This window comes from Chelonoidis abingdonii, chromosome 25 (assembly GCF_003597395.2).
Source record: "Chelonoidis abingdonii isolate Lonesome George chromosome 25, CheloAbing_2.0, whole genome shotgun sequence".
NCBI classification, from domain to species: domain Eukaryota; kingdom Metazoa; phylum Chordata; order Testudines; family Testudinidae; genus Chelonoidis; species Chelonoidis abingdonii.
In genome coordinates, this window is record NC_133793.1 from 8,201,754 (window position 1) to 8,216,854 (window position 15,101).

The window sequence follows — 15,101 nt, forward strand, 5'->3', positions numbered from 1 at the left end:
AGAATCTGCATTAGGTGCAAATTCTAGTTTACCACAGGAAAGCGCAATTCCCACCCTCCTCACCGCTCCAAAGATATATATACACATACTGTTTTGCAGTATTACCCATTCCTGCAGCTTAGCCTGCAGAAAGCTTGCACAAGAGGGGCTTATTTGCTCTTAGAGCACGAATAATAAGGCGTGTGCATTGGGGATGGATGATGGTGTCTGCAGGGGCTGACTTGCACAAATATACAAACATTCCCTCTCTCCTTGGCCATGTCCCGACAATCCCCTTCCCGGCTGAAAGGCTCCACAGAATAGCCTTTTTGACATTTTCTCTGCATTGGAGCAAGAACTAGGGTACCATCTTCACTTTTGCAACGTTGTGGGTTTGTGCTCAGCTTTTCTGGCTTGCCCATGTGCACAAGTCAAGTTAGTCATGTTACAGTTGACTTCAATCGAGCTGGCTTTTCAAAATAAAGACTTTCTATTTGATAGATTTTATATTTTTTAGAACAAACGTCACGATAACCACTGAGCAGTTTTGGTTTTTAGCACTGTACAATTTTCCAGAATAGTCAATTTCTCTTTTGCTGTTAATATCCAATAAAACAATTCATTACAATATAGCCCCAATCTTATCTACATGGTTAAAATTCATTTAAGCGCTACACTTTTGTTTTCCAAGATTGGGAGTCCACAGTAAATTTTATAGGATATTATTTCCCTTTTGCACAAGTTACAATCATTTAATAAAGCATCGTATGCTCTATATTCCCAAAAGCCATCTCAGGTTTTGAGAGGTTGAAGAAAGAAAAAATAGAATTCTAACAGAAAAAATTAATTTTTATGTAATCTACCAGATAAAGCCTTTTGTTACAGTGCATGACATGGTAAGTGTAAGTAACTGCCTAGCGTCATCTAGAAATTTTGTTCCCTCATGCATCTTTAATTCTGCTTAATGACCCTGATTTGTCTACTGCATTATCTCAATATGACAAATGGGGGAAATCTGTAATTTTGTTGAGACCTTGATCATGGAAATTAGGATAATCTCTTTTGCATTATTAGGCCAAAGATACACTTATTATTTCCCCATTAACCCTCTTAAAAAAAAAAAAAAAAGTACACTGGTATCTAGACAGACAAAATAAATGGATTCTTGTTCTACTTTACAACGAAAACCTTAAAGAAGCACCTTACTTCACAGAGGATGCATGGCCTTGTTCCTAATGCTGCTCTAGAATCAAATTCTAAAGCTACAATAATTCCAGTGGATCAGTATTTCCTTCATTTTTTTTTTTTATTACAGCATGTTTGCTAAATTTACAGCAAGCAGAAAATAAGCTGGGTCTTTAGTTATTTTGATCAAAACATTGATGTTTTAAAGGTAGTACACAATATTTGTTAAAAAGAACATATAAAAATACCTTTTTAGAAGCCCCTATATGAAAGAAAATACAAAGTTTAATCCCACAACTTTTCTCTGCTAGAGCTGCACGCTACTGCTAGTTTTAAATAGACTTTGTTGTTTTTAAACTATACATCCAGGAAAGTCTACAAAATTAAAGGAACGTGCATATAAATGATTGCATAGCAGAACATGAACATTAACTGCAAAGAGTAAAGAAAAAAATTAGAAATACTATCAAGTATACAAAGGTTCTAGAATCAACCCCTTAAGCACATTCAACAGCCAGTATTGCTGCTGTCTGTTTCCTCAATGGCCCTGCTGAAATTACTAAAACCAAAACCTAAAAGTAATTCTCTAAAAAGGAAACTTTTCACCAACATCTTCATACACTACTATATAGACAGCAAGGAACATAAGGTGTTTGACACTGGCTTGTTTTTTTCCTATTTAAATTCAAAGCCAGAAGCCATTTTCTTAACAAAACATCTTGCCTTCCAGAGAAATACTTGTGAGATTACATACTGGTATTGTACTATTTTTCACATTAGTTTACTCAAGATACTGTACTTGTGATAAAATAGCTAGAGAAGCAGTTCTAATTCACACCCAATTTGGAAGATTTGTCCTTAAGTAATTTAAAATGAAACCTTGTAACCAAAGCACTATCCAGTCTGGGGATGAAGGGATGCAATTTAGGCTTGTTTGACTAGATAAATTTTGACGTGTAAAAGCAATCCTTTAGTTATTCACAAATAGAGAGCTGGCTAGAGTTTGATATCTATGAATGCACCAACTAACCACAAGAGTAATTGGCATAAAAGTTTAGTTCTTATATACTGTACACACACAACTTGAAACAAATCTACTTGCATCTAACAGCAGGAAACTAAGCAATTTATGATTAACTGCTCACTAAAATTTAGAATAGATACAAAAACTGAGTAAAATGTACACACATTAACCTAATATTGTAGCTGCTCTGTCATTTGCTTAAATGTGACCTTAATATTTTCAAATGTATATGTTTTTGTTAAACAGCTAATATTAGCAGCTGGGTAAAAACAATGAAGCCCTCTCCTGACAACTATCATGACACTGCATGATTCCCCTATGAATCCTCAAGATGGTGACTCTCTCCATATACTATATGCAATGTTAGTACCATCTCTATAGATGGTGGGGTTAACAAGAAACTTCAACACCATGTGTCTACTTGCTGTAGGGTGGGCATGAAAAATAGAGATTTCCTCCCTTTAAACAATGGAAACATAATGTTGCCAGTCTATTTCACAGCAGACAGCATTGCACTACAGCTGCCTAGTTTTCCACTCACACTGCAAACTTTTAATACTGAAGAACAAGTTAAACCGCTAGTTTAACTGCTCCACACCAATTTGTACCAATTTCTCTTTGGGTGTGAAATTTGTAATAGGACAATGTTGCAAATTATGGTCAATCAAGTTATCACCAATATTTTAAGCATCAACAAATGCAAATCTTTACAAAAATATACACAGACACCACAATCAAATCAATAGCTGCCCATGACATTTCACGAAGTGGACTCTCTTAGTGGCTTCTCAACACTGTTATTTTAATTATAACCACTGCCTGCTACAGGGAAAACTGACAAAAAGAGAAGTTCTTTTTAGCACTGTTGCAACATCATATTCCTGATAATTTAAGAAAACTGAACTGTGTGTAAATGAATGATTCATGCCTAAAAACAAGATGGTTACACTGTTAGTGGCCACTGGACTTGGGACTAGTCCATGACCGTGATCTGGATTTTGACCTAGATCTAGAGTGTGATCTTGACTGAGATTTGGATCTAGCTGGTTCTTTTTTTCTCGGTTCCTTTTCATATCTTGAGCTGGACTTATACTGTGTTTTAGTATCTGTTTTAGAGGTGCCTCTAGATTTGGTGTGAGATGCAGACCTAGAACGTGATTTAGCCTTCATTTCTTTCTTGGGCTGTGACTTGGATCGTGATCTTGAATTGGACTTAGATCTTGAAAAAGATCGATTGCGGTGTTTGAACCTATCAGAATAAAGGGGAGAGAGATTTGAATATAAAAATGCTATTCTTAGACATCGAGTACATTTTTTATACCATTTTTGCAGGAGTAAATTTTTTAATCTAAAGTTAAGGATTATAGTAATCTAGTTCTGAATTTAAACGGTGTAAAATTTTTTTTTTTTTTTTACCTATCATTGTCCGAACGGCTCCTGCTACGCCGAGGTCTTCCAGTAGGTCTACTGCTAAAAAGGTACATCAGAAAAAGTAAACGGTGACAAATACCTTTGTATTTATATAGATGATTAATAAGTTTAGTTTTTTTGAGATGTGCATTTGCTTTTAATTCTTTAATATGAAGCACAGAATTGTATTTCATTCAATAGTTCTGTTTTGATGAAGCATGCAAAATACAGTAACTCCCACACATGTGATTACAAAGTAAGCATACAAAAAAAGTATTCAAAATGTTAACAACTAAATAGTCAGTATGTTTTTTCTTCTCCAACTGACTGCTGTGTAGTTGAAGTCAAACACTACACTTACTTTCTAGGACTATAAGATCTTCTATAGTTGTAATCAAAAGAACGACTTCTAGACCTCCTCCTTTCATAACTCCGGCTTCTAGATCGCCTATATCTGTCATAGTCATCATAGCGAGAAGAACTGTACACGTTTCTCCCTTCCTTGGCTTTCATTTGATTTGGAGCTGCAGAAAAATAGCAATATTTAACATTTTTGTTAAAAAAAATATCAAATGTAACTTTCTAATTTCTAGATCAGTTCTCCCTGCCCCTTCCTCTGAATTTCCATTATGCATTAGTGGGGGCATCCGTTTCCAAAAATCAATTTAAGTGGGCTCAATTCCTGAGTCAAGACAATGCATTTTGATGAAGACCAGAAGGGACACACGTGAGAGATGTAAAAGTGGTTGCACACCATATTTATGCCCCATTACTACTGTTTAGAGCAGCCTTGGGGCTGCTGTAAGTTGTGTCCAGTCGCCAGTTGTGAATGATGATTTGGGTAACAGAGTATTGCTTGGATGTAGCAGTGCTTCAGCCATACCCCTGCCCACATATACCAACTGGTAGTAAAGAGCTGGTTATGCTGGTTCTATCCCATTGGAGAAAATCTTATAATCTTCAGTTTGCCTGTTAGTAGGGCTTCATGGCCCTATTTTGTGTTGATATTTCTGAATTCAGTTAAGAGGACAGTCAACTAGAAACCTAATTTATTTTTAAACAAATTGGCAAAAAGTTTCAGGTATTACACCCACCCCATAGTCTACTGATTTTTGTAGTCTTTTTTTAAAAAATATAAAATAAAGTTTCTCCTTTTTTGGCAGACCAACAATGGAATCTATACAAGGAAAGTGGTAAAACTGATTATACACAAGGTAAACAAGAGTGAAGTATAAATTGATTATGACCCTTCAACCAAAAATGGCAGGAAATAGGCTTGGTCCTGTTCTATTTTTCCCCCCCAACAGGGGGCAAGGGGAAATAGCAGCACATTACTGCTACTATATTGTATTTTCCCCTTGAATTAAATGCACCCCTAAAAAATATAAAATAAAATAAGAACTATATGGAGATATACCTATCTCATAGAACTGGAAGGAACCCCGAAAGGTCATCGAGTCCAGCCCCCTGCCTTCACTAGCAGGACACTCATCCAAATATGAAGCAATATTGGGTATATAACCTCACACTGCTATGCTTCAATGTATATTTTAAACATTTTCCATGTTGCAATGAAGCCAGTGTCTGGAATCACACACTTGCGATGTGTGCACTAGCAGTTATCAAATGAATGGCAAGGGGTTAATTCATTTTCCTCAAGAAACTTAAGGCGATGTTATATCCCACCCCTCCCCGCCAAAAACCCCCAAACATTCAGGACTGAATTTTGTCCTTGCATGCATGCAATTTCCATTTACTTCAAGGGTTGTATGCAATTTTTCGTGGGAGAACGTAACAGATATATTGTTTCCCCGATACTTTGTACTGCAAGATCCTTGGGCTGACATATCAGACAAATAAGACTAAATTTGCATATACATGTTTTAGAATACTAACGTTACAAGTTTCTTGTAATGCATTCTTAAAATCAACCATTTTCTGAAGAATAATACTTAATACAACCACATTAGTTCTGTTTTAGAGTTATAAAAACTGGAATAAGACTACTTACTTTCAATTATATGGTAAACACCAAAGATTTCTTATACCATATGCCATATTAAGTGTGAAATTGATTATACACATTAAGTATCATTTTGGATTCAGAACCATCAAAGCATTTCATTTTGATGTCAAAACAAAGTAAATATATTAATTAGGGCTGTTGATTAATTGGAGTTAAGTGCATAAGTTAACTCAAAAAAATTAACTGTGATTAATTGCACTGTTAAACTATACCAACTGAAATGTATTAAATATCTCTAACTTTTTTCTACATTTTCAAATATATTGATTTCTATTACAACACAGAATAGAAAGTGTACAGTGTTCACTTTATATTGTTTGATAATTTTACAGTGCAAATATTTGTAAACAAAAGAAATAGTATTTTTCAATTCACCTCATACAAATACTGTAGCGCAATCTAAGTGTAACTTACAAATGCAGATTTTTTTTGTTACGTAAGTGCACTCAAAAACAAAACAATGTAAAACTTTGGTGCCTACAAGTCCACTGAGTCCTACTTCTTGTTCAGCCAATCGCTAAGACAAACAAGTTTTCTGCCCTTTCTTATTTACAATGTCACTGGAAGTGAGAACAGGCGTTCGCATGGCACTTTTGTAGCTGGTGTTGCAAGGTATTTACATGACAGATATGCTAAACATTCGTATGTTTCAGCCATCATTCCAGAGGACATGCTTCCATTCTGATGATGTTTGCTAAAAAAAGAATGTGTTAATTACATTTGACTGAACTCCTTGGGGAAGAACTGTACGTCTCCTGTTCTGTTTTACCCGCATTCTGCCATATATTTCATGTTATAGCAGTCTCAGACAACTCAAGTACACATTCGTTTTAAGAACACTTTCACAGCAAATTTGACAAAAATGCAAGGAAGTACCAATGAGGGATTTCTAAAAATAGCTACAGCACTGGACCCAAGGTTTAAGAATTTGAAGTGCTGTCCAAAATCTGAGAGGGATGAGGCGTGGATCACGCTTTCAGAAGTCTTAAAAGAGCAACACTCAGATGTGGAAACTACAGAACCCAAATCAACCTTTTGCTGGTGGCATCTGACTCAGATGATGAAAATGAACATACGTTGGTCCACTCTACTTTGGATCATTATTGAGTAGAACCTGTCGTCAGCATGGATGCATATCCTCTGGAATGGTGGTTGAAGCACGAAGGGACATGTGAATCTTTAGCGCATCTGGCATGAAAATAAATTGCGACACCAGCTACAACAGTGCCATGTGAACGCCTATTCTCACTTTCAGGTGACATTATAAAGAAGCAGCGAGTAGCATTATCTCCTGCAAGTTGTAATCAAACTCGTTTGTCTGAGCAATTGGCTGAAGTAGGAATGAGTGGACTTGTAGGTTCTAAAGTTTTACATTGTTTTGTTTTTGAATGCAGTTATTTTTTGTACACAATTCTACATTTGTAAGTCCAACTTTCACAATAAAGAGACTGCACTACAGTACTTGTATTAGGTGAACTGAAAAATACGATTATTTTTTTTACAGTGCAAATATCTGTAATAAAATATAAAGTGAGCACTGTATACTTCGTGGTCTATGTTGTAATTGAAATCAATAGATTTGAAAACGTAGAAAACTTTAAATATTTAAAGAAAGGGTATTCTATTATTAACAATTCAATTCGTTTATTCTAAATCGCCTGACACTCCTATAATTTCTATTAAAATAGATGCTCCCCGACTTACGCAAGACTTACGCTCCCCGACTTATGTTCTGACTATCCTATCATTAAGGATATAACTATACACTGATACTGCACACAAAGGCACTTACTTTTCCGATCACCCTGCGCAAACTGGATTTCTATCTGCCGGCCACAAATCCACTTCCGGTCCAAATTATGGAGGGCATCTTCAGCATCACGGACATCTTCAAATGTGCTAAGTGTTAAGGTACTTGGGAATCTGAGTAGTTAACAACTTCAAGTTGACAGCTTTTCCTGGATATTTTAACCTTGCTATAGGGCACACTAAAAACTGTCTCCCATTAACTGTAAGGTTGTAGGAGAATTTTTGGAGAGAGGAACACAATACAAATCTTGTGATATGGGTACAACCAAGAGTATGTTCACTAAAGGATAAAATCACCATGTAACTCCATAGCCTTCTTTTCTCTCATACATACTGATGTATCAAAAGTAGTTAAAGAAGGTTAGTTATTAGTGATCCGATTCTCTAGGTTTGCCTTACCCAAAAAAAAAAAAAAAAAAAAAAAAAGGGTGTGTGGGGGGGAGAATGCTAACTCTTAAAATGCTTAAGCAACACTAGTAAAAAGTGAAAATTCTGCATTCATTATATTATTGTATTCATGAAACTTATTCCCCTTTTCACTTGCTCCTCTAAAACTGATTATGACTTTCAGCAATTGTTACTCAAATATAGACCACCGTATTCTATTAAAGAATAACGCATATACTGAAACATTAAGCTATGGATTAGCTGTTCAATAATGTAATCATCAATATCTTTAATCCATAAGACTGTTCACTGTAATTCCTCAGTCTAGCTGATTTGAAAGAATAAATCATCTGTATTGGTCTGCATACCAACTTCGTCCATCATCTCCTGGGTACCATATAGGTATACTTATCTTGATAAATAAACCAAGAATGAATGCATTTCATTCAAGACAGTTACAATTTCAATACCACCCACAAGTGAAATATTACAGGTTCTGTCAACAGACTAAACCAGAATAATTTATCAAGTTACCACTTACATGAGAAACAGAAAAAAAACCTGTTATTCTGTAGGATACATCAGGTATGATTCCTTTAATCTTGGCCACCATTCAACTTCATCTTGACCTTTAACTCTTTAAGTGCTTGTCAGAAGGACTTGTCATGAGATGCTTGGTCAAAAATGACAGATGGCTTTATCTTTTACTTTGAAAAACAACCTTTTCCCCCTTTTGTAGATAAAGCGAAGCTTTGTCTCCCATTATGGCTTGTCCTTCTTCCAGCTTTTCTTTACTTTTTCTTTTCCCAAACTCTCCCTTCTCTTCAAGCCTGATCCTTAAGAGGTCTTTGGCTTGTCTACTTGCCTTAATTGTTGAACTCTACTCTAAAGGTTCTTTCATGCTTTCTCTTTGGGGTCGCCATTACTGTACAGCTTTACATTCTCTGAGGCAACAACAGAGGACAGTAAATTAGGGGACAATATTAAAGAAAGAAGTTTACCTCATTTTTTATACAAACTGCTTTTGAACAAGTGATTCCAGTTTCCATGTTTTTAAATTAACAGTGAATACCAGCCACAATTTGCTAAGCACAAGAACAAATTTACTTTCAGCATCAGTTATATTAAAAATGTGGTAGACACTTCTGAGTCTATGATTTAAATGACAATTATCACTTAGTATCACTTCGAGTGACAGATATTCAACAAAATACCTCTTATCTTACTGGATCTGGTTTAAAGTTTTGCAAAAAAGGTAAAGACCAATTTGCGAGGAGTTAATCTTCGAAAAAAAATGGAATACACCACAATAAGACATTAGAAACAACACAAAAGTAAACTGCTTTTTCATTTAGATTTGTTACCTCTTACACAAACTTGAATTTCAAACTTCAACACCCCTCACTAATCAGCCATCTGAAGAAAGGATATTGAACGTAAGCAAATCCTCTTGGACGACGAGTGTAGAAATCAAGTGGAACGTACACATCAACTATCGGCCCATAACGACCAAACTCACGACGCAAGTCTTCAGACCTGAAATACCATAAATACATTTTTATATATTCTCTCACTTTTTACATTTAAGTTGCAAACTGAAATATTTAAAGAAACTATTGAAAAATCTTGAATCAAATAATATAGGCAAAGCATGCTTTTAGAACTAGATGAAGTACAAAAAAAACTAAAAAAAATTCTGAGTAATTAATCTTTGTGATAAAATTAACCAGAATAAATTAAAAACCTGATCTGAATTATACATCAACTGTAGGGGCTTCGCTAAAGCTCCCAAGTTGTTTAGAATCTTGGAATAATTAAAATTTTATGCTAGCAGCTTGGAATCTGAAAACTCAATTTAATACTGGGCAACTGTAAATGGAGAAAATACACGTAATGGTGTATTTAGTAAACAGTACTGAATTATTGAAGGTGGGTGGGAAAGAAGAAGAAACAGCAGGTCTGGTATAAAAAATTTAAGAAACTGCTTCTCTAAGACTTCTAATTCCACATTTTTGCACCATGAAAACAGAAAGTTACAACATTTGGAAACTCAAGAAAGAACCTCAAAAATAATCATTTTATCTCACAAGGTGAATTTCAGATACATCAAACAACAAAAGTAGTCTAAAGCAGCCATTCAAGCCACTAAAGTTAATTGCTTCATGGAGGTGATCTAACGAAAAAGGGCGTAATTCTGTTCAATAGGTCTGTTGCTATTTAGAATCATCCCCTCTTCCCCTCCAATATCAGCAACTCTCTCATACAGATTTCATTGCATAAAACAGTCATGGCTGGGAAAGTCAATGATGAAAAGTTACCACTATTTATCTCTCTTCCTCAGAGTCTGGGGAAGAATGCATGACATACACCAGTTATAACAACACAGGAAAAAAAGCAAAGACTCAATAGGAAATCTCAACATCGTGGTATCTGTACAAAGGACAGAGTTTTCACAGCATGTTACAGAAAGGGACCAGATAGGTTCCCCATTCTCTTCAAAGTTTATATGTAATAGTTTTCTTCCTCAACTGTTCTGGTCATTAAATAAATTTCACTCTAAAACTAATCACAAGTATAATCAAAGAGGAAAGACATGTGACCACACAAAAAAAAGCCATCACACATAACCTGTTTCCAATTCAGAACTATTAGTATCATAAGGAAAAAAATGCAACTCCTACTCCATACCATAATTTCTACTTCAATGTTATTTATTGCATGACTCCTTTACAATACATTATTTTTCTGACAGCAAGTTCAACAATATACCCTTAGACCTTAATCCTCCATTCCACAAAAACAACACTCTTACTGACTTAGGTAGGATTTATAGAGAAATTTCTGACCTTTAATACATAAATATACTTAATACAAAGTACAGAGAAATATGGTAGAATAAGCCGTTTGCTAAAAATACCAGCCTACAAATGAGAAAAATAGATGTTGTACTTCCACTGCTTGATGAAATAAAAGTTATAGCAATCTTACGTATTTGGAACGCGGATACTTTTACTTTAGACCACTGTGAAATGTAACGTTAGACAACTCCACCCCTTATTTATTTCTCTCTAATTACTGAAAACACACAAAATCAACACCTTACAGAACAATTAAAAAGTGAAGTAACATCCTATCCAAATAGGAACAACACTACGCGCGGATGTTGCGGGAGCGCAGCTTCTGTACACCAAGAACCTCTGGTGCTTTTTCAACTTACGGCAATCGCGGTTTCTCCTGAGGTTCTACTCTACCCTCAAGGGGCAAATATTTGAAACCAGCGGTTGCTGGGGAGCTACACGTGACGGTGCACACGTGCCCTGGAGCACAGAATCCGGCCTCCAGGTTACTCTCGCAACCCCTGCCTCGCGGTGAGCCAGCGCATGTTAATCCGCGGAGTCTCTACGGCTATCCTGCTTTTCCTCAGTTTTCCCTCCCTGGTTTTGTTTGGCTGTTTTCTGAACTCAGCGCTCTGGGTAAAGCGGCTGTGAGCCGAGGCGGGAGGCATAAAGCGGCAGGCATGCGAAGAATGGAGGCTATGAGAAGGACGGGGAAGGAGGAAGCAGCCTGGGTCTCCTTTCCCCTTCCTCAGGGAGCCACCGCATCTCCTCCCATGTGGTAGCTGCCTGCGCGGCCTAGTGAGCCCGCCAAAGCCTGCGCAGCCCTCGCGCCATGCTCCGGCCCGCTGCCCCTCCCAGCGCCCCGCCCGAGCCCCCTTCCCTGGATCCCCCCCGCACTTACACACACCTGGTGTCGTCGGCCACATTCCGCACGAACAGCGAGGTGTTGGGGGGGCGCAAGTAGCGGGACATGGCGGCGGCTCCCAGGCAGGGCCCAGACGCGGAGGAGAAAAGAGGAGCGAAGCGACTCTCCTGAGAGAGATAGCGCCACCACTATCCACGGCCTCGCCGTCTCTCGCGAGACTGCGGGGCGCGTCCAGCGAGAGCGCAGCCCGAACAAGGAGGAGGGGAGCTGGAAGAAAGAGAGCAAGCGCCAAACTGCCACCCCCCGCCGCCACACCTCGCTTTGCGCATGCGCCAAGTCTTATCCAGGCGTTGCGCACGCGTCGAACCCTCTATCCTCTTTCCTTCGCCACCAGCTCTTGAGATCCTCCCGCCTCTTTTTTCCGCGCATGCACCGCCCGCCAGTTATCCAGCGCATGCGCTGAATGATACCGCCAACTTAACCCGCGCTGCTGTGTCGCGCTGTAGTAGCGTTTTCCTGGTCGGGTGTGCGCTGCCCGATCCGTTTCCCGCCAGAACAGAGCTGAGGCGCTGAGCGCGCGCCTGGCTCTCCCGTCTCAGGCGAGGAATGGGGAAGGTGGCGAGAGGGGAATCGGCGCCTGAGGGGCAGCATCAGCCATGGTGCTGACCGCTGCTGTGAGGGGCAGAGAGCCCCCACACCATTACTGTAAAGCACCACACCCCTCAGTCTAGCCAGACAATAAACCAGGACAGCCCTGCCCTAAATTAAGGGCAGAGTGGTGCACAGGTAGGTGCAGTGATGCAGGGTAACGGTGCCCACTGCACCAATCCTCATCCAGCGTGATGCGTGCACAGCCTCAAACGGCATGTTTTGTGGCAGGATAAGTCCCTCTACCATGACACCAGCAATTTACAAGGTAACATTGGAATGCTAGTGCTAGCCCACCTTGGATGCCTGCATGTGTCCAAATCTCAACATGCTGCACCATCCAAAATGTTGACATGTAACCTCTTAACTGGCGCTGTCAAAACCATACATTTTGGTGGTGTTGCATCTTGGAACTGTTAGTAATGCCTTGTTGCATCCCAGTGAAAGGTCATGATGTTACACATAGAAGCATCAGTGAGGATGCTTAGCAGGACCAAAAAGTGTCTTCAGGACTCAAGGAGAGAATAGCTGGTAACCAAAGTCACATCATGTATGAGCAAGTGGCTGAGAGTCAGGGCTCCTATGTGCCATACCTGTCTTTGCTACTGACTCACTAGGTGACCTTGGGTAAATCACTTGGCCTTTTTGTACTTGTTTTACCCATATGTAAAATGGGGATAATTATACCATTAAGATTATTGTACAGTGCATGGTGCATTCCTTGTGCATGCTGCTTTAGACAAATAAATGAGAGGTCACTGACTTCAAATCAACCTCTGTAGTGGCTGAGTTAATGAAGTGTTCGTTAAAGAAACCTGTTGAAGTTCAGATCACATTGGGCGTGGTAATGTATAGCAAATCTGAGGAACAGATAGAGACGTCACCATAAGCCACCAGCATTCAACACTTTCTTTGACCTTTTAATGTACAGACTTTGCTATTGCCTCATTTCAGATGGTGGAACAAAAGTAAATCTGTAGTGGCTACAAACACACAGTCCCACTCAGATCCCGTTGTTCTCTCTCACATGCCCAGAATGATTTGTCATTACTACACGTTCAACAAGGTTGAGGAAGTGAGATCCCTGGAAAAGGAGGCCTTGTATTGCATTCTGCCAAATAGAAAAGTGTCTTGGTGGTTATTGTGTCTGAGTAACACTGAGTAAAATCTATGGCCTTTGACTCGTGATGTACTTTGCTCTTTGAGAGTAGAGATAAGGACCCTGACCTACAATAATCTGTAATTTATACAATAGGTGTTTCTGTTTCTAACACTATCCTGCACTATACCTACTAGCAGTGGGCATTTGAGCTGTGTACAGTATGCAATAAATATACAATAAAATTGTATGCACACGCAAAAGCTTCTTTAAAAGAACATGAAATTGGTAATAGCAAGCCAGAAAAGATGGTTGAGGATTAAACCTACCATATATGGGCACAGCATAATGCAGCTGTGTAATACTAAAGTGTCTTCCCATTGGTAGGCCAAATTCTGCCCTCAGAAACCCATGTGGAACCACTGAAGTCGCTTCATGGCAGTATTTGGTGCATGGCAATAAATACATGTAGCCAGGAGTAATTATATATCTTGTTCAGAAGCCTCTGGTATTGGCAGCTGGTAGAGACAAGGTTCTCAACTAGATGGACCATGTCTGTTCTGCAGTGTTCAGAATTACAAGATGGAATTATATAAATATTCTCTTGAAGTGTATTGCACATGATTTCACTTGATTTGGGAGAGAGTGGATGTATCTCTCTTTCACTGCAAGACTTTTCCATCTGTAAATAATGTGGTATTTTTCAAACCAGTAACATAAACCCTTGACCTAAACCATAAAATCATCACCTGTGTCATTAACCAGTCTACATTTCCACCCAGTTAATCCATTGCTTTTCCCATTGCAGATTGCCTTTGCCAGGAGGTCATATCACCAACTCTTTGCGCGATGGTCTCAGCTTTTCCCAAAATTGCCTCTGCTATGTGATAGCATCCCCACATACGAGCAAAGGCCCCCCGTTCTTGACAGATTGGAGTAAGGACCTGCACAAAGGACGTACATTCAAAGTCAGATCTCTCACATGGAAGCGGAATATGCTGAGACTAGATTGCTATGAACAGCCTTGTAGTAGGCAATGTTAAGGTTAAATAATTTGGACATTGCACTGTGTTTGCTTTCAGAATGTATTATGGAGGTTTAAACACAAATATTTAAAAAAACAGTTTTAATTTTATATATTGATAGGTACTGCTTTCAGAACATCCTACTGTTCTGTAACCCAATCTCCCTTTGCATTACAGAGCATGGTTGAACAACTGTTTTCCTAGACTTTCACTGAGTTGGTGAGTTGAATGGGTCTGAGTGGGTTTGTGGGGGAGCTCTTTTGTAGGCATTAACCCAATGTAACTTTTTGTATGTTTGTGTGTTTTCTTATACACATAAGTGCTTAGCATTTGACACTTGCTTTAAATTAAATCTAAATAAATATATGTGTATGTCATAATGCGTGAAAAGCAATGTAGCATATGTTTTTACAAGTTTTAAAACCTGTGATTACAATTTTATTTTACAAAAGTGAATATATCTTTAGTTAAACTAATTCAGAAAAGAGCCTGAACGTGTCAAATCTCTTGTACAATGCAATTTACAGATGCAGAACCTGATTGATGAAGCATTGTGGTTTCCTGGGAATTTACTGTTACACAACTGAATCATTTTTGTATTGTTTCCTTATCTAGCTAGTAACAGTTACCAAGCAACTTACAGACATACCTTTCCAAGCTGTGTTGAATGGTTTCTTCCACCACAAAACTTTAAAAGTGCTTTCTTCCCAAGTTTGTTCTGGCCAACATCTCTCTGTGCCTCTGTGGGGTCTTGTACACATGTGCAACACCCACTGTACTCAAGTTTTAGGGCTTGTATATATGGGG

At 38.5% G+C, this 15,101-nt stretch overlaps 1 protein-coding gene across 1 annotated transcript; it reads right to left on the bottom strand.

Annotated features, from left to right (window-relative positions):
• Positions 1 to 1,266: 1,266 nt before the first annotated feature.
• Positions 1,267 to 11,787, bottom strand: SRSF10 (serine and arginine rich splicing factor 10). Its single transcript, XM_075060770.1, has 6 exons — positions 11,565 to 11,787; positions 9,250 to 9,356; positions 7,417 to 7,518; positions 3,960 to 4,122; positions 3,605 to 3,658; positions 1,267 to 3,437 (listed from the first exon to the last, which is right to left on the bottom strand). The coding sequence occupies exons 1-6, from the start codon at positions 11,627 to 11,629 to the stop codon at positions 3,140 to 3,142; spliced, it is 789 nt and encodes a 262-aa protein (XP_074916871.1). The 5' UTR covers positions 11,630 to 11,787; the 3' UTR covers positions 1,267 to 3,139.
• Between the last annotated feature and the right edge of the window lie 3,314 nt (positions 11,788 to 15,101).